Here is a 26,930-nt window from a genome sequence, read left to right as displayed (position 1 = left end):
AAACTCCCATATCTACTGGGTGAAATTCCACAGTGTGCCATCACAGCAGCAAGATTTGTGACCTGTTGCCACAAGAAAAGGGCAACCAGTGAAAAACAAACACCATTGTAAATACAACCCATATTTATGCTTACTTATTTTAACTTGTGTGCTTTAACCATTTAATACATTGTTACAACACTGTATATATTTAATATGACACTCGTAATGTCTTTATTGTTTTGAAACTTCTGTATGTGTAATGTTTACTGTTAATTCGTTTTGTTTGTTTCACTTTTGTGTATTGTCTACCTCATTTGCTTTAGCAATGTTAACACATGTTTCCCATGCCAATAAAGCTCCTTGAATTGAATTGAATTGAATAGGAAAAAGAGGAAAAAAGAGAGGAGAGGAGAGGAGGGTGAGAGGAGAGGAGAGGAGAGAGAGAGAGAGATTGTCCTCTGCGTTTGTTAGCTGGATGGACGCACGCAAAGTTCATGTAGCTCATCAGCGAACCTCTGTCTCCCTCCGAGCCTGTCACTGGTCAGTTGTGACATTCATGAATCACCCTGTGTGATGATTCCTAACACAATTCATCTTTTTTTAATTATTTTTTTATTTCACATTTATTTCACCAGGTAGGCAAGTTGAGAACAATTGCGGCCTGGCCAAGATAAAGCAAAACAGTTCGACACATACAACAACACAGAGTTACACATGGAATAAAACAAACATACAGTCAATAATACAGTAGTAAAATAAGTCTATATACAATGTGAGCAAGTGAGGTGAGATAAGGGCGGTGAAGGCAAAAAAATTAAAAATTAAAAATAAAATTAAAATAAGGCCATGGTGGCGAAGTAAATACAATATAGCAAGTAAAACACTGGAATGGTTGATTTGCAGTGGAAGAATGTGCAAAGTAGAGATAGAAATAATGGGGTGCAAAGGAGCTAAATAAATAAATAAATAAATAAATACAGTAGGGAAAGAGGTAGTTGTTTGGGCTAAATTATAGATGGGCTATGTACAGGTGCAGTAATCTGTGAGCTGCTCTGACAGCTGGTGCTGAAAGCTAGTGAGGGAGATAAGTGTTTCCAGTTTCAGGGATTTTTGTAGTTCGTTCCAGTCATTGGCAGCAGAGAACTGGAAGGAGAGGTGGCCAAAGGAAGGATTGGGTTTGGGGGTGACCAGAGAGATATACCTGCTGGAGCGCGTGCTACAGGTGGGTGTTGCTATGGTGACCAGCGAGCTGAGATAAGTGGGGACTTTACCTAGCAGGGTCTTGTAGATGACCTGGAGCCAGTGGGTTTGGCGACGAGTATGAAGCGAGGGCCAGCCAACGAGAGCGTACAGGTCGCAGTGGTGGGTAGTATATGGGGCTCTGGTGACAAACCGGATGGCACTGTGATAGACTGCATCCAATTTATTGAGTAGGGTATTGGAGGCTATTTTCTAAATGACATCACCGAAGTCGAGGATTGGTAGTAAGGTCAGTTTTACAAGGGTATGTTTGGCAGCATGAGTGAAGGATGCTTTGTTGCGGAATAAGAAGCCAACTCTAGATTTAACTTTGGATTGGAGATGTTTGATGTGAGTCTGGAAGGAGAGTTTACAGTCTAACCAGACACCTAGGTATTTGTAGTTGTCCACATATTCTAAGTCAGAGCCGTCCAGAGTAGTGATGTTAGACAGGCGGGCAGGTGCAGGCAGCGATCGGTTGAAGAGCATGCATTTAGTTTTACTTGTATTTAAGAGCAATTGGAGGCCACGGAAGGAGAGTTGTATAACATTGAAGCTCGCCTGGAGGGTTGTTAACACAGTGTCCAAAGAAGGGCCAGATGTATACAGAATGGTGTCGTCTGCGTAGAGGTGGATCAGAGACTCACCAGCAGCAAGAGCGACATCATTGATGTCGGTCCAAGAACTGAACCCTGTGGCACTCCCATAGAGACTGCCAGAGGCCCGGACAACAGACCCTCCGATTTAACACACTGAACTCTATCAGAGAAGTAGTTGGTGAACCAGGCGAGGCAATCATTTGAGAAACCAAGGCTGTCGAGGCTGCCGTTGAGGATGTGGTGATTGACGAAAGCCTTGGCCAGGTCAATGAATACGGCTGCACAGTATTGTTTCTTACCTTGAGCTGAGGTGCACCCATGACCAGCTCTGAAACTAGATTGCATAGCGGAGAAGGTATGGTGGGATTCGAAATGGTCGGTAATCTGTTTGTTGACTTGGCTTTCGAAGACCTTAGAAAGTTAGGGTAGGATAGATATAGGTCTGTAGCAGTTTGGGTCAAGAGTGTCCCCCCCTTTGAAGTGGAGGATGACCGCAGCTGCTTTCCAATCTTTGGGAATCTCAGACGACACGAAAGAGAGGTTGAACAGGCTAGTAATAGGGGTGGCAACAATTTCAGCAGATCATTTTAGAAAGAAAGGGTCCAGATTATCTAGCTCGGTTAAGATATCGTTTAGGACCTTGAGCTGAGGTGCACCCATGACCAGCTCTGAAACCAGATTGCATAGCGGAGAAGGTATGGTGGGATTCGAAATGGTCGGTAATCTGTTTGTTGACTTGGCTTTCGAAGACCTTAGAAAGTTAGGGTAGGATAGATATAGGTCTGTAGCAGTTTGGGTCAAGAGTGTCCCCCCCTTTGAAGTGGAGGATGACCGCAGCTGCTTTCCAATCTTTGGGAATCTCAGACGACACAAAAGAGAGGTTGAACAGGCTAGTAATAGGGGTGGCAACAATTTCAGCAGATCATTTTAGAAAGAAAGGGTCCAGATTATCTAGCCCGGCTGATTTGTAGGGGTCCAGATTTTGCAGCTCTTTCAGAACACCAGCTGACTGCATTTGGGAGAAGGAGAAATGGGGAAGGCTTGGGTGAGTAGCTGTGGGGGGTGCAGTGCTGTTGACCGGGGTAGGGGTAGCCAGGTGGAAAGCATGGCCAGCCATAGAAAAATGCTTATTGAAATTCTAAATTATAGTGGATTTATCGGTGGTGACAGTGTTTCCTATCTTCAGTGCAGTGGGCAGCTGGGAGGAGATGTTCTTATTCTCCATGGACTTTAGAACTTGAACTTTAGACTCCCAGAACTTTTTTGAGTTTGTGTTGCAGGAAGCAAATTTCTGCTTGAAAAAGCTAGCCTTGGCTTTTCTATCTGCCTGTGTATATTGGTTTCTAGCTTCCCTGAAAGGTTCCATATCACGGGGGCTGTTCGATGCTAATGCAGAACGCCATAGGATGTTTTTGTGTTGGTTAATGGCAGTCAGGTCTGGAGAGAACCAAGGGCTATATCTGTTTCTGGTTCTAAATTTCTTGAATGGGGCATGCTTATTTAAGATGGTAAGGAAGGCGTTTAAAAAAAATAACCAGGCATCCTCTACTGACTGGATGAGATCAATATCCTTCCAGGATACCCCGGACAGGTCGATTAGAAAGGCCTGCTCGCTGAAGTGTTTCAGGGAGCGTTTGACAGTGATGAGTGGAGGTTGTTTGACCGCATTACGGATGCAGGCAATGAGGCAGTGATCGCTGAGATCTTGGTTGAAAACAGCAGAGGTGTATTTAGAGGGCAAGTTGGTTAGGATGATATCTATGAGGGTGCCCGTGTTTACGGCTTTGGGGTTGTACCTGGTAGGTTCATTGATCATTTGTGTGAGATTGAGGGCATCAAGCTTAGATTGTAGGATGGCTGGGGTGTTAACCTCTACTTCCTCACAAACCCGGATCCGGGAGCACCCCCATCAGTAAAAAAGCTGACTAGCATAGCCTAGCATAGCGTCACAAGTAAATACTAGCATCTAAATATCATTAAATCACAAGTCCAAGACACCAGATGAAAGATACACATCTTGTGAATCCAGCCATCATTTCTAATTTTTAAAATGTTTTACAGGGAAGACACAATATGTAAATCTATTAGCTAACCATGATAGCAAAAGACACCACTTTTTTTGTCCACCATTTTTTTCCTGCATAGGTAGCTATCACAATTTCGACCAAATAAAGATATAAATAGCCACTAACCAAGAAACAACTTCATCAGATGACAGTCTGATAACATATTTATTGTATAGCATATGTTTTGTTAGAAAAATGTGCATATTTCAGGTATAAATCATAGTTTACCATTGCAGCCACCATCACAACTCTCACCAAAGCAACTAGAATAACTACAGAGACCATCGTGTATTACTTAAATACTCATCATAAAACATTTCTGAAAAATACACAGCGTACAACAAATGAAAGACAAAGCTCTTGTGAATCCAGCCAATATTTCAGATTTTTTAAGTGTTTTACAGCGAAAACACAATATAGCATTATATTAGCTTACTACAGTAGCCAACCACACAGCAGCATTGATTCATGCACGTTAGCGATAGCGAATAAACCAGCAAAAGATATTACATTTTTGACTAACCTTCTCAAAACTTCATCAGATGACAGTCCTATAACATCATATTACACAATACATATAGAGTTTGTTCGAAAATGTGCATATCTAGCGGCACAAATCGTGGTTATACAATGAGAAAAGTAGCCAGACTGCCAGCAATATGTCGGGAGAAATCTTGGGAGAGGCACCTAATCTAATCGATAACTAATCATAAACTTGACTAAAAAATACAGGTTGGGCAGCAAATGAAAGATACATTAGTTCTTAATGCAATCGCTGTGTTAGATTTTTTAAATTAGCGTTACTACAACATACAGCGTGCGTTAAAGCAAGACCGCACCTAGATTAATGGCAGAATATGAGTTCTACATCTTTCAACAGAACAACGAATTAACATCATAAATACTTCTTACTTTTTGATGAACTCCCATCAGAATCTTGGGCAAGGTATCCTTTGTCCAAAAGAATCGTTGCTTGGTTGTAGATTCTCCTCTTCAACGTTCGAATTAGCAGTAAACATTAGCCATGTGGCAAAGACGTGTCCGACTCACTAAAACGCAGTACAAATAAATATCCGAAAATCGCAATATACCGATATAAACTGATATAACTCGGTTTAATATAACAACATTATGATGTCTTTAACACCTATATCGAATAAAAACAGAGCCGGATATATCTAAGGCCTATAACCGGAGCGTTCTAGAACGACAGCCAGAGCTCCTTTCTGCGTCAGGGCGAAGAGGACAAAGGACGGACCCCACGTTGCCAGCCCATTTATAACCTCTCAGTTCTGCCTAGCAACTCCATTTCAATTCTCACTATTCACTGACACCCAGGGGAAGACATATGCAATGCATCTCAACCAATAGAAGACAGGCAGATTTATAAACAGATCTCAGAACAGCCAGCAGATTTCAGCATTCTCACATCCTCATAGGAAAATTGCTCTGTTCTGTTCTGTTTTACTCACAGATATAATTCAAACGGTTTTAGAAACTAGAGAGTATTTTCTATCCAATAGTAATAATAATATGCATATTGTACGAGCAAGAATTGAGTACGAGGCAGTTTAATTTGGGAACGAAATTATTACAAAGTGCAAACAGCACCCCCTATTGAGAAGAAGTTTTTAAGCATGTTCCAGTTTAGGTCGCCTAGCAGCACGAGCTCTGAAGATAGATGAGGGGCAATCAGTTCACATATTGTGTCCAGAGCACAGCTGGGGGCAGAGGCGGCAACGGTGAGAGACTTGTTTTTAGAGAGGTGGATTTTTAAAAGTAGAAGTTAAAATTGTTTGGGCACAGACCTGGATAGTAGGACAGAACTCTGCAGGCTATCTTTTCAGTAGATTGCAACACCGCCCCCTTTGGCCGTTCTATCTTGTTTGAAAATGTTGTAGTTAGGGATGAAATTGTCAGAATTTTTGGTGGTCTTCCTAAACCAGGATTCAGACACGGCTAGAACATCCGGGTTGGCAGAGTGTGCTAAAACAGTGAATAAAACAAACTTAGGGAGGAGGCTTCTAATGTTAACATGCATGAAACCAAGGCTATTACGGTTACAGAAGTCATCAAAAGAGAGTGCTTGGGGAATAGGAGTGGAAATAGGCACTGCAGGGCCTGGATTTACCTCTACATCACCAGAGGAACAGAGGAGGAGTAGGATAAGGGTACGGCTAAAAGCTATGAGAATTGGTCGTCTAGAACGTCTAGAACAGAGAGTAAAAGGACATTTCTGGGGGCGATAAAATAGCTTCAAGGAATAATGTACAGACAAAGGTATGATGGGTGTGAATACAGTGGAGGTAAACCTAGGTATTGAGTGATGATGAGAGAGATATTGTCTCTTGAAACATCATTGAAACCAGGTGATGTCATCGCATGTGTGGGTGGTGGAACTGAATGGTTGGATATGGTATAGTGAGCAGGGCTAGAGGCTCTACAGTGAAATAAGCCAATAAACACTAACCAGAACAGCAATGGACAAGGCATATTGACATTAAGGAGAGGCATGCTTAGTCGAGTGATCATAAGGGTCCAGTGAGTAGAGGTTGGTTGGGGTCACGGTGATTCAGACAGCTAGCCGGGCCATCGGTAGCAAGCTAGCATAGGATGGAGGTCTGTTTTTAGCCAACTCGTGCGTTTCCGTCGGTAGATTAGTGGGGTTCCGTGTGGTAGAGGGGATCAATTCAATTGGCAAAATAAATATAGTTATAGTGACCGAAGAACAATTGTCCGATAGACTTATTCAAATAGCAGCCGATAAGACAGCTAACGATTAGCGGGCCGCAGAAGGGCATTCAGGTAACGTTGCGACGGAGGGGCCAGTTGGATAACTCCCTCGGGCAGATAACGTCGGTAGTCCAGTCGTGAAGGCCCGGTGGGGCTCCGCATTGGCAGTAAAACGGGTCCGGATAGGTGATTGTAGCTCAGGAGTGGCTGATGGAACTCTTCAGCTGGCTAGCTCTGGAATAATTGATGTTTGCTCCGGGATCAACGTAAGCCAATAGTCACACGGGTAGCAGCTAGCTAGCTGCGAAATCCAGGTGTAAATGTCCAGAGCTTGCGGTTGAACTCCGGGGATATAGAGAAAAATAGGTCCGGTATGTTCTGGTCTGAGTCGCGTTGTACAAAAGTGGCGATAGATTTTCTAGCTAAAGGAATAGCTGAAGACCACAAACAGTGGTTAGTTGAAATACTAATGTTAGCCAGTAAACTGGCTATCTTCTGGGTAGCTTCTGGATTAGCTTCTGGTTAGCTTCTGGTTAGCTTCTGGCTAGCTTCTGGTTAGCTTCTGGTTAGCTTCTGGCTAGCTTCTATTGTGGATTTTCAGATTTGATGTAAATAATATATATTTTTATTTGGTGAGGCGGGTTGCAGGAAAGTGTTTTGAAGTTGAGTTTTTTGAGAAGAAAATATATAAAAGATATGCAAAGAAAGGTGTAAATATATATATATATATATATATATATACGGGACACGACAAGATGAGGACAAAGGACGTCTGACTGCTGTGCCATCTTGGAGTGACTGCCTTGCTTATCCATTTATTTATTCATTCATACCATCTCAACCCTGAGTCGCTAAATAAGGGCTGACAATCATTTTAATTGAGAAGTATTTGGCCTTTTGTTGTAGATGTGAGCCTGTTTGTGGGAGAGCGTTTAGGCCAGTCAAGTATGCAGGAGGGGAGTACATTTTATACCAGCTAATGGGTTCTGGTCTGATATCACTGCCTCCCAATACATAGTGAATCTACATGTCTGCCTCCCAATACATAGTAAATCTACCTGTCTGCCTCCCAATACATAGTGAATCTACCTGTCTGCCTCCCAAAACATAGTGAATCTACCTGCCTGCTTCCCAATACATAGTAAATCTACCTGTCTGCCTCCCAATACATAGTAAATCTACCTGTCTGCCTCCCAATACATAGTAAATCTACCTGTTTGCTTCCCAATACATAGTAAATCTACCTGTCTGCCTCCCAATACATAGTAAATCTACCTGTCTGCCTCCCAATACATAGTAAATCTACCTGTCTGCTTCCCAATACATAGTAAATCTACCTGTCTGCTTCCCAATACATAGTACATCTACCTGTCTGCCTCCCAATACATAGTAAATCTACCTGTCTGCCTCCCAATACATAGTAAATCTACCTGTCTGCTTCCCAATACATAGTAAATCTACCTGTCTGACTCCCAATACATAGTAAATCTACCTGTCTGCTTCCCAATACATAGCAAATCTACCTGTCTGCCTCCCAATACATAGTAAACCTACCTGTCTGCCTCCCAATACATAGTAAATCTACCTATCTGCTTCCCAATACATAGCAAATCTACCTGTCTGCCTCCCAATACATAGTAAATCTACCTGTCTGCCTCCCAATACATAGTGAATCTAGCTGGGGGGTTATGTGTGTGTCTGTTATTTGTGTGTGTATGTGTGTGTGTGATTTGACAGTGTGTGTGTGTGTGTGTGTGTGTGTGTGTGTGTGTGTGTGTGTGTGTGTGTGTGTGTGTGTGTGTGTGTGTGTGTGTGTGTGTGTGTGTGTGTGTGTGTGTGTGTGTGTGTGTGTGTGTGTGTGTGTGTGTGTGTGTGTGTGTGTGTGTGTGTGTGTGTGTGTGTTTCTAGGGCTGGTTGTCTCTGTCCTAGGGTTTATGACACTAGGTTGCATCCATGGACCATGTGTAACATTTGAACGGATTGGATCTTTTCCCTCTAGATTAATTTGATTTACGCTCCATGGATTAAGGAGCCTGGCAGGCACAGACTGTACAAACACATGCGCACGCACACACACACGCACGTCTCTGTCACAATGGCTAATCTGTTTCTGGTCGCCCCGAAACATTTATGAGAAGCAATAATGGCTCAATTTACACAAATTATTCTTCCGTCCGACAATCAGTGTGACAGGTTGAACACATCAAAACCGGATGGGATGGTAAAAGAGAGGGACCATACTGGATGGGATGGTAGATGAAAGGGACCATACTGGATGGAATGGTAGAAGAAAGGGACCATACTGGATGGGATGGTAGAAGAAAGGAACCATACTGGATGGGATGGTAGAAGAAAGGCACCATACTGAATGGGATGGTAGAAGAAAGGCACCATAATGGATGGGATGGTAGAATAAAGGAACCATACTGGATGGGATGGTAGAAGAAAGGCACCATACTGAATGGGATGGTAGAAGAAAGGCACCATAATGGATGGGATGGTAGAAGAAAGGCACTATACTGGATGGGATGGTAGAAGAAAGGCACCATACTGGATGGGATGGTAGAAGAAAGGCACCATACTGGATGGGATGGTAGAAGAAAGGCACCATACTGGATGGGATGGTAGAAGAAAGGAACCATACTGGATGGGATGGTAGAAGAAAGGAACCATACTGGATGGGATGGTAAAAGAAATTAACGTTATTGGATGGGATGGTAGAAGAAATGAACCATACTGGATTGGTTGGTAGAAGAAAAGAACCATACTGGATGGGATGGTAGAAGAAAGGAACCATACTGGATGGGATGGTAGAAGAAATGAACCATACTGGATGGGATGGTAGAAGAGAGGGACCATACTGGATGGGATGGTAGAAGAAAGGCACCGTACTGGATGGGATGGTAGAAGAAAAGAACCATACTGGATGGGATGGTAGAAGAAAGGAACCATACTGGATGGGATGTTAGAAGAAATGAACCATACTGGATGGGATGGTAGAAGAAAGGCACCATACTGGATGGGATGGTAGAAGAAAGGAACCATACTGGATGGGAGGGTAGAAGAAAGGAACCATACTGGATGGGATGGTAGAAGAAAGGAACCAAACTGGATGGGATGGTAGAAGAAAGGAACCATACTGGATGGGATGGTAGATGAAAGCTACCATACTGGATGGGATGGTAGAAGAAAGGCACCATACTGGATGGGATGGTAGAAGAAAGGCACCATACTGGATGGGATGGTAGAAGAAAGGAACCATACTGGATGGGATGGTAGAAGAAAGGAACCATACTGGATGGGATGGTAGAAGAAAGGCACTATACTGGATAGGATGGTAGAATAAAGGAACCATACTGGATGGGATGGTAGAAGAAAGGAACCATACTGGATGGGATGGTAGAAGAAAGGCACTATACTGGATAGGATGGTAGAAGAAAGGCACCATACTGGATGGGATGGTAGAAGAAAGGCACCATACTGGATGGGATGGTAGAAGAAAGGCACCATACTGGATGGGATGGTAGAAGAAAGGCACCATACTGGATGGGATGGTAGAAGAAAGGAACCATACTGGATGGGATGGTAGAAGAAAGGAACCATACTGGATGGGATGGTAAAAGAAATTAACGTTATTGGATGGGATGGTAGAAGAAATGAACCATACTGGATTGGTTGGTAGAAGAAAAGAACCATACTGGATGGGATGGTAGAAGAAAGGAACCATACTGGATGGGATGGTAGAAGAAATGAACCATACTGGATGGGATGGTAGAAGAGAGGGACCATACTGGATGGGATGGTAGAAGAAAGGCACCGTACTGGATGGGATGGTAGAAGAAAAGAACCATACTGGATGGGATGGTAGAAGAAAGGAACCATACTGGATGGGATGTTAGAAGAAATGAACCATACTGGATGGGATGGTAGAAGAAAGGCACCATACTGGATGGGATGGTAGAAGAAAGGAACCATACTGGATGGGAGGGTAGAAGAAAGGAACCATACTGGATGGGATGGTAGAAGAAAGGAACCAAACTGGATGGGATGGTAGAAGAAAGGAACCATACTGGATGGGATGGTAGATGAAAGCTACCATACTGGATGGGATGGTAGAAGAAAGGCACCATACTGGATGGGATGGTAGAAGAAAGGCACCATACTGGATGGGATGGTAGAAGAAAGGAACCATACTGGATGGGATGGTAGAAGAAAGGCACCATACCTGATGGGATGGTAGATGAAAGGGACCATACTGGATGGGATGGTAGAAGAAAGGAACCATACTGGATGGGATGGTAGAAGAAAGGAACCATACTGGATGGGATGGTAGAAGAAAGGCACCATACTGGATGGGATGGTAGAAGAAAGGAACCATACTGGATGGGATGGTAGAAGAAAGGAACCATACTGGATGGGATGGTAGAAGAAAGGAACCATACTGGATGGGATGATAGAAGAAAGGAACCATACTGGATGGGATGGTAGAAGAAAGGAACCTTATTGGATGGGATGGTAGAAGAAATGAACCATACTGGATTGGTTGGTAGAAAAAAGGAACCATACTGGATGGGATGGTAGAAGAAAGGAACCATACTGGAATGGATGGTAGAAGAAATGAACCATACTGGATGGGATGGTAGAAGAAAGGCACCATACCGGATGGGATGGTAGAAGAAAGGCACCGTACTGGATGGGATGGTAGAAGAAAAGAACCATACTGGATGGGATGGTAGAAGAAAGGAACCATACTGGATGGGATGTTAGAAGAAATGAACCATACTGGATGGGATGGTAGAAGAAAGGCACCATACTGGATGGGATGGTAGAAGAAAGGAACCATACTGGATGGGATGGTAGAAGAAAGGCACCATACTGGATGGGATGGTAGAAGAAAGGAACCATACTGGATGGCAGTGTAGAAGAAAGGAACCATACTGGATGGGATGGTAGAAGAGAGGGACCATACTGGATGGGATGGTAGAAGAAAGGAACCATACTGGATGGGATGGTAGAAGAAAGGCACCATACTGGATGGGAAGGTAGAAGAAAGGAACCATACTGGATGGGATGGTAGAAGAAATGAACCATACTGGATGGGATGGTAGAAGAAAGGAACCATACTGGATGGGATGGTAGAAGAAAGGAACCATACTGGATGGGATGGTAGAAGAAAGGAACCATACTGGATGGGATGGTAGAAGAAAGGATCCAATCTGGATGGGATGGTAGAAGAAAGGCACCATACTGGATGGGATGGTAGAAGAAAGGAACCATACTGGATGGGAGGGTGGAAGAAAGGAACCATACTGGATGGGATGGTAGAAGAAAGGCACCATACTGGATGGGATGGTAGAAGAAAGGCACCATACTGGATGGGATGGTAGAAGAAAGGAACCGTACTGGGTGGGATGGTAGAAGAAAGGAACCATACTGTATGGGATGGTAGAAGAAAGGAACCATACTGGATGGGATGGTAGAAGAAAGTTACCATACTGGATGGGATGGTAGTGATGGGATGGTAGAAGAAAGGCACCATACTGGATGGGATGGTAGAAGAAAGGCACCATACTGGATGGGATGGTAGAAGAAAGGCACCATACTGGATGGGATGGTAGAAGAAAGGAACCATACTGGATGGGAGTGTAGAAGAAAGGAACCATACTGGATGGGATGGTAGAAGAGAGGGACCATACTGGATGGGATGGTAGAAGAAAGGGACCATACTGGATGGGATGGTAGAAGAAAGGCACCATACTGGATGGGATGGTAGAAGAAAGGAACCATACTGGATGGGATGGTAGAAGAAATGAACCATACTGGATGGGATGGTAGAAGAAAGGAACCATACTGGATGGGATGGTAGAAGAAATGAACCATACTGGATGGGATGGTAGAAGAAATGAACCATACTGGATGGGAGCGTAGAAGAAAGGAACCATACTGGGTGGGATGGTAGAAGAAAGGAACCATACTGGATGGGATGGTAGAAGAAAGGCACCATACTGGATGGGATGGTAGAAGAAAGGAACCATACTGGATGGGATGGTAGAAGAAAGGCACCATATTGGATGGTAGAAGAAAGGAACCATACTGGATGGGATGGTAGAAGAAAGGCACCATACTGGATGGGATGGTAGAAGAAAGGCACCATACTGGATGGGATGGTAGATGAAAGTAACCATATTGGATGGTAGAAGAAAGGCACCATACTGGATGGGATGGTAGAATAAAGGAACCATACTGGATGGGATGGTAGAATAAAGGAACCATACTGGATGGGAAGGTTAGAATAAAGGAACCATACTGGATGGGATGGTAGAAGAAAGGCACCATACTGGATGGGATGGTAGAATAAAGGCACCATACTGGATGGGATGGTAGAATAAAGGAACCATACTGGAGGGGATGGTAGAAGAAAGGCACCATACTGGATGGGATGGTAGAAGAAAGGAACCATACTGGATGGGATGATAGAAGAAAGGAACCATACTGGATGGGATGGTAGAAGAAAGGAACCATACTGGATGGGATGGTAGAAGAAATGAACCATACTGGATGGGATGGTAGAAGAAAGGAACCATACTGGATGGGATGGTAGAAGAAATGAATCATACTGGATGGGAAGGTAGAAGAAATGAACCATACTGGATGGGATGGTAGAAGAAATGAACCATACTGGATGGGATGGTAGAAGAAAGGAACGACAGATCAGGACAAGCAGAGACAATAAAATAATTAGTCCGTTGTTCATTCGTTTTCTTGCTTATTCTCTAAGGCCAGAGGGTTCAATCTAATCTGTGTGCTAACCCCTCTATCTGTCTATCAGTTTGTGTGCTAACTCCTCTATCTGTCTATCAGTCTGTGAGGGGAGGCCCTGCGGTAGGACTTTAACAGTGAGGAGGCAGCAGCAGCAGATCTTGACTTGTCTTGCCCAGAGTGAGGCTTTTATTTGAAAGTGAGGAATAATGCCAGCGAAACATATAATATGTTCAAAAGAAAATAACAAAACTGGTCATTGAAAAGACTAACTAAATCAAATAGATGTCTTTAAATGTCTTTAAATGTCTTTAGATGAAGTGACGGAGGACATTATGACAATTGTTCGACCATCCATCTCTCTCTCCTTCCATCGCCAGTCCTCTGACCCTATGGTTACTACCCAGACCTACAATCAACTACACGTCCTAGTTTTACACAGGAAATGAATGAGAGAGAATTGATCCGATAGATTAAGGCGGGGTAAGACCATACATTTGTAATATTTTTTAGTTTTCAGTAAATGATCACGTCGGTCTTTATGATAACCCAATATGATTTCTGAAGATAAACAGTATTAACTGAGCGAGAGAACAGACAGTTCTTGTACTCAGAGAGAGGCAAGGAAAAGGACATTTACATTTACTCTCTTATCCAGAGGGACTTACAGGAGTGACTTGATATATTTTCACACTTTTTCATATTGTTTCTACATACAGCATGTGTGCAGGTGTACAGTATGTGTATAAACTTGTATGTCTATGTCTGTATGAGACTGTGTATTTTATTCTATACATGAGTCATTTACACCCCAAACGCACACAGCTGAAACTAAAAGCACATACTGTCTGATCTGTCCATAGTCATCTTTGATTACTACTCTACACCCATCCCGAATGCAACGATGAGTTACTATGGAAACTGTTGGGTTGGGTGGTGAGAGAGGTGGGGGGAGTGGGAGAGGGAGGTGGGAGGGGGGTGGAGGGGGAGATGGGTGGAGTAGGAGAGAGAGGTGGGAGAGATGAGTGAGGGGGAGAGGGGTGGAGGAGGAGAGGGGTGGAGGAGGAGAGAGAGGTGGGAGAGATGAGTGAGGGGGGAGAGGGGTGGAGGGGGGAGAGAGAGGTGGGAGAGATGCGTGAGGGGGAGAGGGGTGGAGGAGGAGAGAGAGGTGGGAGAGATGAGTGAGGGGGGAGAGGGGTGGAGAAGGAGAGGGGTGGAGGAGGAGAGAGAGGTGGGAGAGATGAGTGAGGGGGGAGAGGGGTGGAGGAGGAGAGAGAGGTGGGACAGATGAGTGAGGGGGAAGAGGGGTGGAGGAGGAGAGAGAGGTGGGAGAGATGAGTGGAGGGGGGAGGGGTGAAGGGGGAGAGGGGTGGAGGAGGAGATAGAGGTGGGAGAGATGAGTGAGGGGGGAGAGGGGTGGAGGGGGAGAGAGAGGTGGGAGAGATGAGTGAGGGGGGTAATGGAGAAGAGTAGATGGAGTTTTGTCAGTTGAGGAAATGACTGTCTGTCTCTCTGTCTGTCTGTTTCTCATTCTGTCTGTCTCTCCGTCAGTCTGTCTGTCTGTCTGTCTGTCCGTCCGTCAGTTTTTTGTTATTTTGGACAAGGCTCTGTCTAAGGATCTGAGAGGAAGAGGACAGATACTGCGTACTGACGAGCCGAGGAGAGGACAGGGACAAATAAATACATTTCTTCATCTATACCTCTCTTAACGTGTCAATTAAACACGTCAGTAGACATAATCAAATAAACAGACAATTAATGGATCAATACACTTGGTATGCTGTTGAAAGAGAGACAGGCAGAGAGAGACAGATGGACAGACAGAAACAGACAGACAGAGAAAGAGACAACCAGACAGTGACAGAGAGACAGAGACAGAGAAACAGACAGACAGACAGACAGACAGACAGACAGACAGACAGACAGACAGACAGACAGACAGACAAGAGAGAGAGACAGAGAGACAGACAGAGGCAGAGAGAGAGACAGTTAGAGAGACAGACAGACAGAGAGACAGACAGACAAGACAGAGAGACAGATAGAGAGACAGACAAGACAGACAGACAGAGACACAGATAGATGGTAGTAGTGATTTGGCCTACCACCAGTCCTTTCCACCCCCTAGATGTAGCTGCTTGTTCCAGGAATGGCCTCCTCCATTACCTTCCCACTCTAACTCTGATCCAGGGATCCTAACCAACTAGTGAAAGAGAGAGAGAAGAGGAGGAGGAAGAGGGCTCTGATTTAGATGCCCGCCAGTAATTGGAATGTCACCTTATTACCATGCTAGATAGTTTATTGTGTTGGCTGGGACTCGATGGCATGAAATGAAAAATGGAAAGTAGCTTTCAGCTGGCTGCTGATTTATCATGGCTCTATCCACTGCCTGCCAGCCAGGGATGGCTGTTCATTTCTATTCAATTAGACACACGCACATACAGACAAACACACACACACACACACTCAAATACATAAACAAAAACTGAGTTTATAGAGAGTAAACACAGTTTTTAAAATTTAATAAAGATTAGTACTTCAGGCTGTGTGTGTGTGTGTGTGGGTGTGTGTGTGCGTGTGTGTGTGTGTGTGTGTGTGTGTGTGTGTGTGTGTGTGTGTGTGTGTGTGTGTGTGTGTGTGTGTGTGTGTGTGTGTGTGTGTGTGTGTGTGTGTGTGTGTGTGTGTGTGTGTGTGTGTGTGTGTGTGTGTGTGGGGGGGGGGGGGGGAAATACATCCTGCAGAGCACACGCACGTGCGTATGCACAAACTGGGTTGAAGTGGTCTGGCCTCGAAAATTGCTTGCTGGGTAATTTTGTTATTTTGTTCTTGGCTGGTACAGCAATACCCTCTCTCACTTCCTCACCCTCTCACCTTATTACTCTCTCTCACTTCCTCACCCTCTCAGCTTATCACCCTCTCTCACTTCCCCTCCCTCTCACCTTATCACCCTTTCTCACTTCCTCACCCTCTCACCTTATCACCCTCTTTCACTTCCTCTCCCTCTCACCTTATCACCCTCTCTCACTTCCCCTCCCTCTCACCTTATCACCCTTTTTCACTCCCTCACCCTCTCACCTTATTACCCTCTCTCACTTCCTCACCCTCTCACCTTATCACCCTATCTCACCTCCTTACCTTTCCATCCTCTCTCACCGTCTTACCCTCTCTTACCTCCTCACCCTCTGTCACCTCCTGGCTAACTTACTATTTCATATATCACCAGACAGGTGTGTTAAATTGTAACCACAATATGTTTGAGTAGAACTTGTGTGGGGGAGGAGTGGTTGATTGAGTTTGGACATGTTTACATTAGAGGAGAGTCAACACAATGTCTCGTCTCTTATCTCTCACTGTTCACATAAACAGTAGCAAGGAGGAAGATCAACTTTCTCACTTTATCTTTGTTTATTCTCTCTTTCTCTGGATCACTGAGCTGTGTACATCTCCTTCTCTGGGTCACTGAGCTGTGTACATCTCCTTCTCTGGGTCACTGAGCTGTGTACATCTCCTTCTCTGGTTCACTGAGCTGTGTACATCTCCTTCTCTGGGTCACTGAGCTGTGTACATCTCCTTCTCTGGGTCACTGAGCTGTGTACATCTCCTTCTCTGGGTCACTGAGCTGTGTACATGTCCTTCTCTGGTTCACTGAGCTGTGTACATCTCCTTCTCTGGATCACTGAGCTGTGTACATCTCATTCTCTGGGTCACTGAGCTGTGTACATCTCCTTCTCTGGGTCACTGAGCTGTGTACATCTCCTTCTCTGGATCACTGAGCTGTGTACATCTCCTTCTCTGGGTCACTGAGCTGTGTACATCTCCTTCTCTGGGTCACTGAGCTGTGTACATCTCCTTCTCTGGGTCACTGAGCTGTGTACATCTCCTTCTCTGGGTCACTGAGCTGTGTACATCTCCTTCTCTGGTTCACTGAGCTGTGTACATCTCCTTCTCTGGATCACTGAGCTGTGTACATCTCCTTCTCTGGGTCACTGAGCTGTGTACATCTCTTTCTCTGGATCACTGAGCTGTGTACATCTCCTTCTCTGGGTCACTGAGCTGTGTACATCTCCTTCTCTGGATCACTGAGCTGTGTACATCTCCTTCTCTGGGTCACTGAGCTGTGTACATCTCCTTCTCTGTGTCACTGAGCTGTGTACATCTCCTTCTCTGGGTCACTGAGCTGTGTACATCTCCTTCTCTGGGTCACTGAGCTGTGTACATCTCCTTCTCTGGGTCACTGAGCTGTGTACATCTCCTTCTCTGGGTCACTGAGCTGTGTACATCTCATTCTCTGGGTCACTGAGCTGTGTACATCTCCTTCTCTGGTTCACTGAGCTGTGTACATCTCCTTCTCTGGTTCACTGAGCTGTGTACATCTCCTTCTCTGGGTCACTGAGCTGTGTACATCTCCTTCTCTGGGTAACTGAGCTGTGTACATCTCCTTCTCTGGGTAACTGAGCTGTGTACATCTCCTTCTCTGGGTCACTGAGCTGTGTACATCTCCTTCTCTGGGTCACTGAGCTGTGTACATCTCCTTCTCTGGTTCACTGAGCTGTGTACATCTCCTTCTCTGGGTCACTGAGCTGTGTACATCTCCTTCTCTGGGTAACTGAGCTGTGTACATCTCCTTCTCTGGGTAACTGAGCTGTGTACATCTCCTTCTCTGGGTCACTGAGCTGTGTACATCTCCTTCTCTGGGTCACTGAGCTGTGTACATCTCCTTCTCTGGGTCACTGAGCTGTGTACATCTCCTTCTCTGGGTCACTGAGCTGTGTACATCTCCTTCTCTGGGTCACTGAGCTGTGTTCATCTCCTTCTCTAGGTCACTGAGCTGTGTACATCTCCTCTGTGTCACTGAGCTGTGTACATCTCCTTCTCTAGGTCACTGAGCTGTGTACATCTCCTTCTCTGGGTCACTGAGCTGTGTACATCTCCTTCTCTGGATCACTGAGCTGTGTACATCTCCTTCTCTGGGTCACTGAGCTGTGTACATCTCCTTCTCTGGGTCACTGAGCTGTGTACATCTCCTTCTCTGGGTCACTGAGCTGTGTACATCTCTTTCTCTGGATCACTGAGCTGTGTACATCTCCTTCTCTGGGTCACTGAGCTGTGTACATCTCCTTCTCTGGATCACTGAGCTGTGTACATCTCCTTCTCTGGGTCACTGAGCTGTGTACATCTCCTTCTCTGGATCACTGAGCTGTGTACATCTCCTTCTCTGGATCACTGAGCTGTGTACATGTCCTTCTCTGGGTCACTGAGCTGTGTACATCTCCTTCTCTGGGTCACTGAGCTGTGTACATCTCCTTCTCTGGGTCACTGAGCTGTGTACATCTCCTTCTCTAGGTCACTGAGCTGTGTACATCTCCTCTGTGTCACTGAGCTGTGTACATCTCCTTCTCTAGGTCACTGAGCTGTGTACATCTCCTTCTCTGGGTCACTGAGCTGTGTACATCTCCTTCTCTGGATCACTGAGCTGTGTACATCTCCTTCTCTGGGTCACTGAGCTGTGTACATCTCCTTCTCTGGGTCACTGAGCTGTGTACATCTCCTTCTCTGGGTCACTGAGCTGTGTACATCTCTTTCTCTGGATCACTGAGCTGTGTACATCTCCTTCTCTGGGTCACTGAGCTGTGTACATCTCCTTCTCTGGATCACTGAGCTGTGTACATCTCCTTCTCTGGATCACTGAGCTGTGTACATCTCCTTCTCTGGATCACTGAGCTGTGTACATCTCCTTCTCTGGATCACTGAGCTGTGTACATCTCTTGGCAGTGTACTACTCTCGCTTTACCTTCCCCCTCCTCTCTCTCTTCTTCTCCCCCCCCCCCCTAACTGCCAACTCTCCTCACCTCCCCATTTCCTCCCACTTCTCCCCTCATCCCTGTCCTCCCCCTTTCCTCACACCTTTCCTGTCTCTCTCAGTGCAGTGATTGAGTGCTAGGTTTCCTGTCTCTCTCAGTGCAGTGATTGAGTGCTAGGTTAGACCCAGGCTATCTCAGCACGACTTGCCTGCTTGCTCTCTGTTAATAATGACTCTCCTCTGCCTAAATGAGCTTTTAATGTGCTTAGTCTACCTGCGGCTAGAGAGAGGGAGGGAAAGAAAGAGAGATTAAAGAATGGAGAGCATTGAGTATGGTATTTGGTATTTTATTAGGATCCCCATTAGCTGTTGTAAAAGCAGCAGCTACTTTTCCAGGGGTCCACACAGAACATGAACCATGACATAATACAGAACATCAATAGACAAGAACAGCTCAAGGACATAACTACAGTTTAAATGGTCAGTGTGTGGTTGTGCAGTTTGAGAGACCCTGTTGTATGTGTACGGTTGTTTGATCACCTGCGTGTGTGTGTGTGTGTGTGTGTGTGTGTGTGTGTGTGTGTGTGTGTGTGTGTGTGTGTGTGTGTGTGTGTGTGTGTGTGTGTGTGTGTGTGTGTGTGTGCGCGCGCGCGCATGGCTGGAACCTGACCACCCTGAATATGTGTTGTGTCCCTCAGAGTGCCGTGACATTCTGCTACCCATGATGCTTCGGGAGCTGAGCGGAGCGCTGAAGGACATGGGGGAGGGTCCTCATGACGAGCGGAGGAACAGCGTGGAGCTGCTCAACAACATCCTGGAGGTCCTGAGCAGAGACAATGTGGTGAGACACGCACACACAGCCTATCAGGACACAGCCTATCAGGGCACAGCTTACTGCTTAAACCTCTACCGATTCACCCTCCCGGATCCGGGATCCTCCTCATCAAAAAAGCTGACTAGCATAGCCTAGCCTAGCGCCACAGGGATATCATATAATATAATTTCATGAAATCACAAGTCCAATACAGCAAATGAAAGATAAACATCTTGTGAATCCAGCCATCATTTCCGATTTTTTAAATGTTTTACAGCGAAAACACAATATATATTTTTATATTAGCTCACCACAATAGCCAAACACACAATGCCATGTTTTCACCGCAAACATAGCTTTCACAAAACCCACAAATAGAGATAAAATTAATCACTAACCTTTGAACAACTTCATCAGATGACAGTCTTATAACATCATGTTATACAATACATTTATGTTTTGTTCGAAAATGTGCATATTTATAGGTATAAATCGTAGTTTTACATTGCAGCCACCGTCACAAATAGCACCAAAATAGCCAGAATAATTACAGAGAGCAACGTGAAATACATAAATACTCATCATAAAACATTTATGAAAAATACATGTTGTACAGCAAATGAAAGATAAGCATCTTGTGAATCCAGCCAATATTTCCGATTTTTTATGTGTTTTACAGCGAAAACACAATATACATTTATAGTAGCTCACCACAATAGCCAAACACACAACGCCATTTATTCACCGCCAACATAGCTTTCACAAAACCCACAAATAGAGATAAAATTAATCACTAACCTTTGAACAACTTCATCAGATGACAGTCTTATAACATCATGTTATACAATACATTTATGTTTTGTTCGAAAATGTGCATATTTATAGGTATAAATCGTAGTTTTACATTGCAGCCACCGTCACAAATAGCACCAAAATAGCCAGAATAATTACAGAGAGCAACGTGAAATACATAAATACTCATCATAAAACATTTATGAAAAATACATGTTGTACAGCAAATGAAAGATAAGCATCTTGTGAATCCAGCCAATATTTCCGATTTTTTATGTGTTTTACAGCGAAAACACAATATACATTTATAGTAGCTCACCACAATAGCCAAACACACAACGCCATTTATTCACCGCCAACATAGCTTTCACAAAACCCACAAATAGAGATAAAATTAATCACTAACCTTTGAACAACTTCATCAGATGACAGTCTTATAACATCATGTTATACAATACATTTATGTTTTGTTCGAAAATGTGCATATTTAGAGCTACAAATCGTGGTTTTACATTGTGAATACGTAGCCATAATGCACCAAATTGTCCGGAGAAATTTTGGACAGTCATGTAATCTAACCAAAAAACTCATCATAAACTTTACTAAAAAATACATGGTGTACAGCAAATGAAAGATACACTGGTTCTTAATGCAAGCGCTGTGTTAGATTTTTAAAAATAACTTTAGAACAACGTACAGCATGCAATATTGTGAGACAGCGCCCTACAATTCCCCGCCTTGTTGGAGCCAACATATTCCACCAAAATACGAAATAACATCATAAATATTCTCTTACCTTTGATGATCTTCCATCAGAATGTAGTGCAAAGAGTCCTAGTTCCAGAATAAATCGTTGTTTTGTTTTAGAATGTCCATTTCTTCTGTCGAATTAGCAACTTTGGCTAGCCATGTGGAGCGCACATGTCCAAGAACTCTTGGCGCATGGAACGAAAAATTCCAAAATTCACAATAAACGTCGAATAAACTGGTCAAACTCGGTTGAAAATCCATCTTTATGATGTTTTTCTCATATGTATGCAATAAAGTCAGAGCTGGAGCATTTCGTTGTGTATACCTTACTCATTTCAGAAGACAATGTGGGGTTCCCTGGTGCACAGTTGAATACTGCCAATAGGGCGGACCTGTCACTCCAAAAGCTCTCATTCGGTCTCACATCAAGCTAGACACCCCATTCAACATTCTACTGCCTTTTGACATCTAGTAGAAGGCGTATGAAGTGCATACAGATCCATAAATATAAGGCGATTGAATAGGCAGGCCCTGACACAGAGCCCCATTTTCAGAATTTTCACTTCCTGTTTGGAAGTTTGCTGCCAAATGAGTTCTGTTTAACTCACAGATATAATTCAAACAGTTTTAGAAACTTCAGAGTGTTTTCTATCCAATAGTAATAATCATATGCATATTGTATGATCTAGAACAGAGTACGAGGCCGTTTAATTTGGTCACGATTTTTTCCCAAAGTGAAAATAGCGCCCCCTATTAAGAAGAATTAACCATTTGAGCCTGGTTCCTCTCTAGGTTTCTTCCTAGGTCCCTTCCTTCTAGGCAATGGTGTAAAGTACTTAAGTAAAAATACTTTAAAATACTACTTACCTTTTACTTTTACTTCACTACATTTCTAAAGAAAATGATGTACTTTTTACTCCAGACATTTTCCCTGACACATTTTGAATGCTTAGCAGGACAGGAAAATGGTCCCTTGTCATTCATACTGCCTCTGATCTGGCAGACTCACTAAACACACAATCTTCATTTGTAAAATATGCCTTGGAGTGTGTCCCTGGCTGTCTGTAAAAAAATATTAAAGAATGGTGCCATCTTGTTTGCTTAGTATAAGGGATTTAAATTGATTCATACTTTTACTTCTGATACTTAAGTACATTTTTAGCGGTTGCATTGACTTTTGATACTTAAATATATTTAAAACCAGATACTTTTCCTCTAGTAATGTTTTACTTGGTGACTTTCACTTTTACTTGAGTCATTTTCTATTAATGTATATTTACTTTTACACAAGTATGACAGTTGGGTACTTTTTACACCACTTCTTCAAGAGAGTGTCCTGACCACTGTGCTTTCTCTTGCATTGCTTGCACTTTAGGCTCTAGGTTGGGTTACTGTAAAGCACGTTGTGACTGCTGATGTTAAAAGGTCTTTAAACATAAATGTGATTGATTGAAACTGACCACTCAGAAGGCTTCAGCGCTTACCAATCCCACACAGGGGACCATAGTGAACAGCAGATTAATCACATAGTACCTCACATCTATCCCCTTTTGGCTTCACACATTCACTGACTCACACATAGAAATAGGCACCCAGGTACGTATATTACCATGCCTGCCTGTACGCACGTAATCCTACACAAAAAGTGAATAACAAACTCTCATCAATATCCTACAAAGGCTTGTTAAAGGCTTGTTAAAGCAATTTGTTGACAGAACAGAACCACAGAACCTTTGAAGTGAAGTTATGACTCTATTTCCCCCTTTACTTTGATGGCACTAATGAATCCTGAGCAAAGAGGGAGAGAGGGAGAGGGAGAGGGAGAGAGGGAGAGATCTTTATTTTATTATTTTCCCAATAGTTACTTCAGGAAGTACAAACTTTCCTTCATTTTAACGGACCTAGAGAGTTAGAACCAAGCACCCCTTTTTGTCCAATGTATATAGAACCAACCCCTTGAGGGAAATAGAGAGAAAGATACATGTTTACTGTTCATTTGTATAGTTTATTTCAATTTAGTTTTTTTTATCTATTTCACTTGCTTTGGCAATGTAAACATATGTTTCACATGCCAATAAAGCCCCATAAATTGACATTTAATTGAGAGAGAGGGGGAGAGAGCGAGAGAGAGAGAGAAACAGAGAGAGAGAAACAGAGAGAGAGACAGAGAGGATAAACAAATAAATATGTGATGAAGAAAAGTGACGTCAGTAGCATAGAGAGAAACAAAGAGGGAGATTGACTTAACCTGTCTAGGATCAGCGTGCCGCTAGCGGCACTCCCCCCCCCCCCCCCACTGAAAAACCAGTGCCGCGAAATTCAAAAAAAATATTTTTTTAAAATATTTAACTTTCACACATTAAAGTCCAATACAGCTAATGAAAGACACAGATCTTATGAATCCAGTCAACATTTCCGATTTTTAAAATGTTTTACAGGGAAGACACAATATGTAAAGATGTACATCTATTACCTAAAAACACATTAGCATATTCCACCATCTTTTATTTGTCCACCAACACCAGTAGCCATCACCAATTCGGCTAAACTAAGATATTTATAGCCCCTAACCAACAAAAAAACTCATTAGATGACAGTCTGATAACATATTTATGGTATGGGATAGGTTTTGTTAGAAAAAAGTGCATATTTCAGGTATATGGCATAGTTTACAATTGCACCCACCATCACAAATGGACTAGAATAATTACAATGAGCAACGTGTTTACCTAACTACTAATCATCAAACATTTCGTAAAAATACACAGCATACACGAATCGAAAGACACAGATCCTGTGAATACAGACAATATTTCAGATTTTCTAAGTGTCTTACAGCGAAAACACAATAAATCGTTATATTAGCTTAGCACATAGCAATTAGCAGCCCAGCATTGATTCTAGCCAAAGTGAGCGATAAAAGTCAACATCGCCAAAAGATATTAATTTTTTCACTAACCTTCTCAGAATTCTTCCGATGACACTCCTGTAACATCACATTACAACATGCATATACAGTTTGATCGAAAATGTTTATATTTAGCCACCAAAATCATGGTTAGACAATGTGAAATGTAGACAAGCTGGTAAAGAAAACGTCCTTGCGCCACTTAGACAGTGATCTACTCTTATACATAAATACTCATAAACGTGACTAAAAAATATAGGGTGGACAGGGATTGATAGACAATTTAATTCTTAATACAATTGCGTTATTACATTTTTTAATTTATCCTTACTTTTCAATACAGTTTGCGCCAAGCGAAGCTACGTCAAAAAACATGGCGTCCTAAGCCACTAAAATGTTTCGACAGAAACACGATTTATCATAATAAAAATGTCCTACCTTGAGCTGTTCTTCCATCAGTATCTTGGGCAAAGGATCCTTTCTTGGGAGAAATCGTCTTTTGGTGGAAAGCTGTCCTCTTGCCATGTGGAAATGTCAACTACGTTCGGGATGAACTGAAAAGCGTTCCCAACTTTTCACATCGTTGCAAAAATAAATGTCCCAAAATCGCACTAAACGGATATAAATTGCTATAAAACGCTTTAAATTAACTACTTTGTGATGTTTGTAACTCCTATAACGAGTGAAAAGATGACCGGAGAAATATAACAGGCTAAACTAATGCTTGGAACAGGAGAGGGTCGGTGTCTTCCACGCGCGTTACGCAGCAAGAAAAGACTTGCTAGCTAAAGGTTTTTTTCATTTGTAGTGCCTGTGAACGAGCAATCGAGCCCGTTGGAATCGTCATCACGTAAAGGCATCCAGGGGAAGACGTAAGAAGTGTCCGTATAGTCATAGCAACGACAGTGCCCGTTTAAATGACTTCAGAAAAGTGGCCAACGTTTCTCAAATCTGACTCCATGTCAGGGAAATTGCTGTAGAATGGGCTCTGTTCCACTTAGAGACAAAATTTCAACTCCTATAGAAACTATAGACTGTTTTCTATCCAATAATAATAATAATATGCATATTGTACGATCAAGGATTTTGTGGGAAGCCGTTTAAAAAATTAGCCACATTAGCATAAATAGTCTAAACAGCGCCCCCATCCCCAACAGGTTAAAAATGGATATCGAATAACAGGGCAAAACAGCCAGACACAGACAGACAGACAGACAGACAGACAGACAGACAGACAGACAGACAGTGACAGGTAGATAGAGACAGACAGACATAGAGACAGACAGGTACAGACAGAGACAGATGGAGGTAGAGACAGACAGACAGAGGTGAAGACAGACAGACAGAGGTGGAGAGAGACATACAGAGGTAGAGACAGAGACAGACCGAGGTAGAGACAGACAAACAGAGGTGGAAAGAGACAGACAGACAGAGGTGGAGACAGACAGACAGAGGTGGAGACAGACATACCGAGATAGCCAGACAGGTACAGACACAGGCAGCCAGTGGTGGAGACAGACAGACAGAGGTAGAGACTGAGACAGACAGAGGTAGAGACTGAGACAGACAGAGGTAGAGACTGAGACAGACAGAGGTAGAGACTGAGACAGACAGAGGTAAAGACTGAGACAGACAGAGGTGGAGACAGACAGACAGAGGTGGAGACAGAGACAGACAGAGGTAGAGACAGAGACAGAGACAGGCAGAGGTAGAGACAGAGACAAACAGAGGTGGAGACAGAGACAGACAGAGGTGGAGACAGAGACAGACAGAGGTGGAGACAGAGACAGAGGTGGAGACAGAGACAGACAGAGGTGGAGACAGAGACAGACAGAGGTGGAGACAGAGACAGACAGAGGTGGAGACAGAGACAGACAGAGGTGGAGACAGACAGGCAGAGGTGGAGACAGAGAGACAGACAGACAGAGAGACAGACAGGTACAGACAGCGGTACAGACAGAGACAGACAGAGGTCAATATAAACAGACAGAGGTGGAGACAGAGACAGGCAGAGGTGGAGACAGACAGACAAACAGAGGTGGAGACAAACAGACAGAGGTGGAGACAGACAGACAGAGGTGGAGACAGAGACAGGCAGTGGTGGAGACAGACAGACAGACAGACAGAGAAACAGACCGACCTAGATAGAGACAGACAGACCGAGATAGACAGACAGGTACAGACAGAGCCAGACAGAGGTGGAGACAGACAGACAGACAGAGGTAGAAACAGACAGACAGAGGTGGAGACAGAGATAGACAGAGGTTGATATAGGCAGACAGAGGTGGAGACAAAGACAGGCAGAGGTGGAGAAAGACAGACAGAGGTTGAGACAGAAAGACAGAGGTGGAGACAGAGACAGGCAGTGGTGGAGACACACAGACAGACAGAGAAACAGACCAACCTAGATAGAGACAGACAGACCGAGATAGACAGACAGGAACAGACAGAGGTGGAGACAGACCGACAGAGGTAGAGACAGACAGACAGA

At 43.7% G+C, this 26,930-nt stretch overlaps 1 protein-coding gene across 1 annotated transcript in view; it reads left to right on the top strand.

Annotated features, from left to right (window-relative positions):
* Nucleotides 1-26,930, top strand: part of LOC129827770 (dedicator of cytokinesis protein 2-like) — a gene marked incomplete in the record, with an annotated part of 209,877 nt that overhangs the window by 106,738 nt on the left and 76,209 nt on the right. The window contains 1 exon segment of the mRNA XM_055888932.1: nucleotides 19,874-20,016. Coding sequence (XP_055744907.1) covers nucleotides 19,874-20,016 — 143 coding nt within the window.

This window comes from Salvelinus fontinalis, chromosome 29, assembly GCF_029448725.1.
Source record: "Salvelinus fontinalis isolate EN_2023a chromosome 29, ASM2944872v1, whole genome shotgun sequence".
NCBI lineage: Eukaryota > Metazoa > Chordata > Actinopteri > Salmoniformes > Salmonidae > Salvelinus > Salvelinus fontinalis.
The sequence above is the reverse complement of the archived record's forward strand: the minus strand, read 5'-3'. Positions and strand labels throughout refer to the sequence as shown.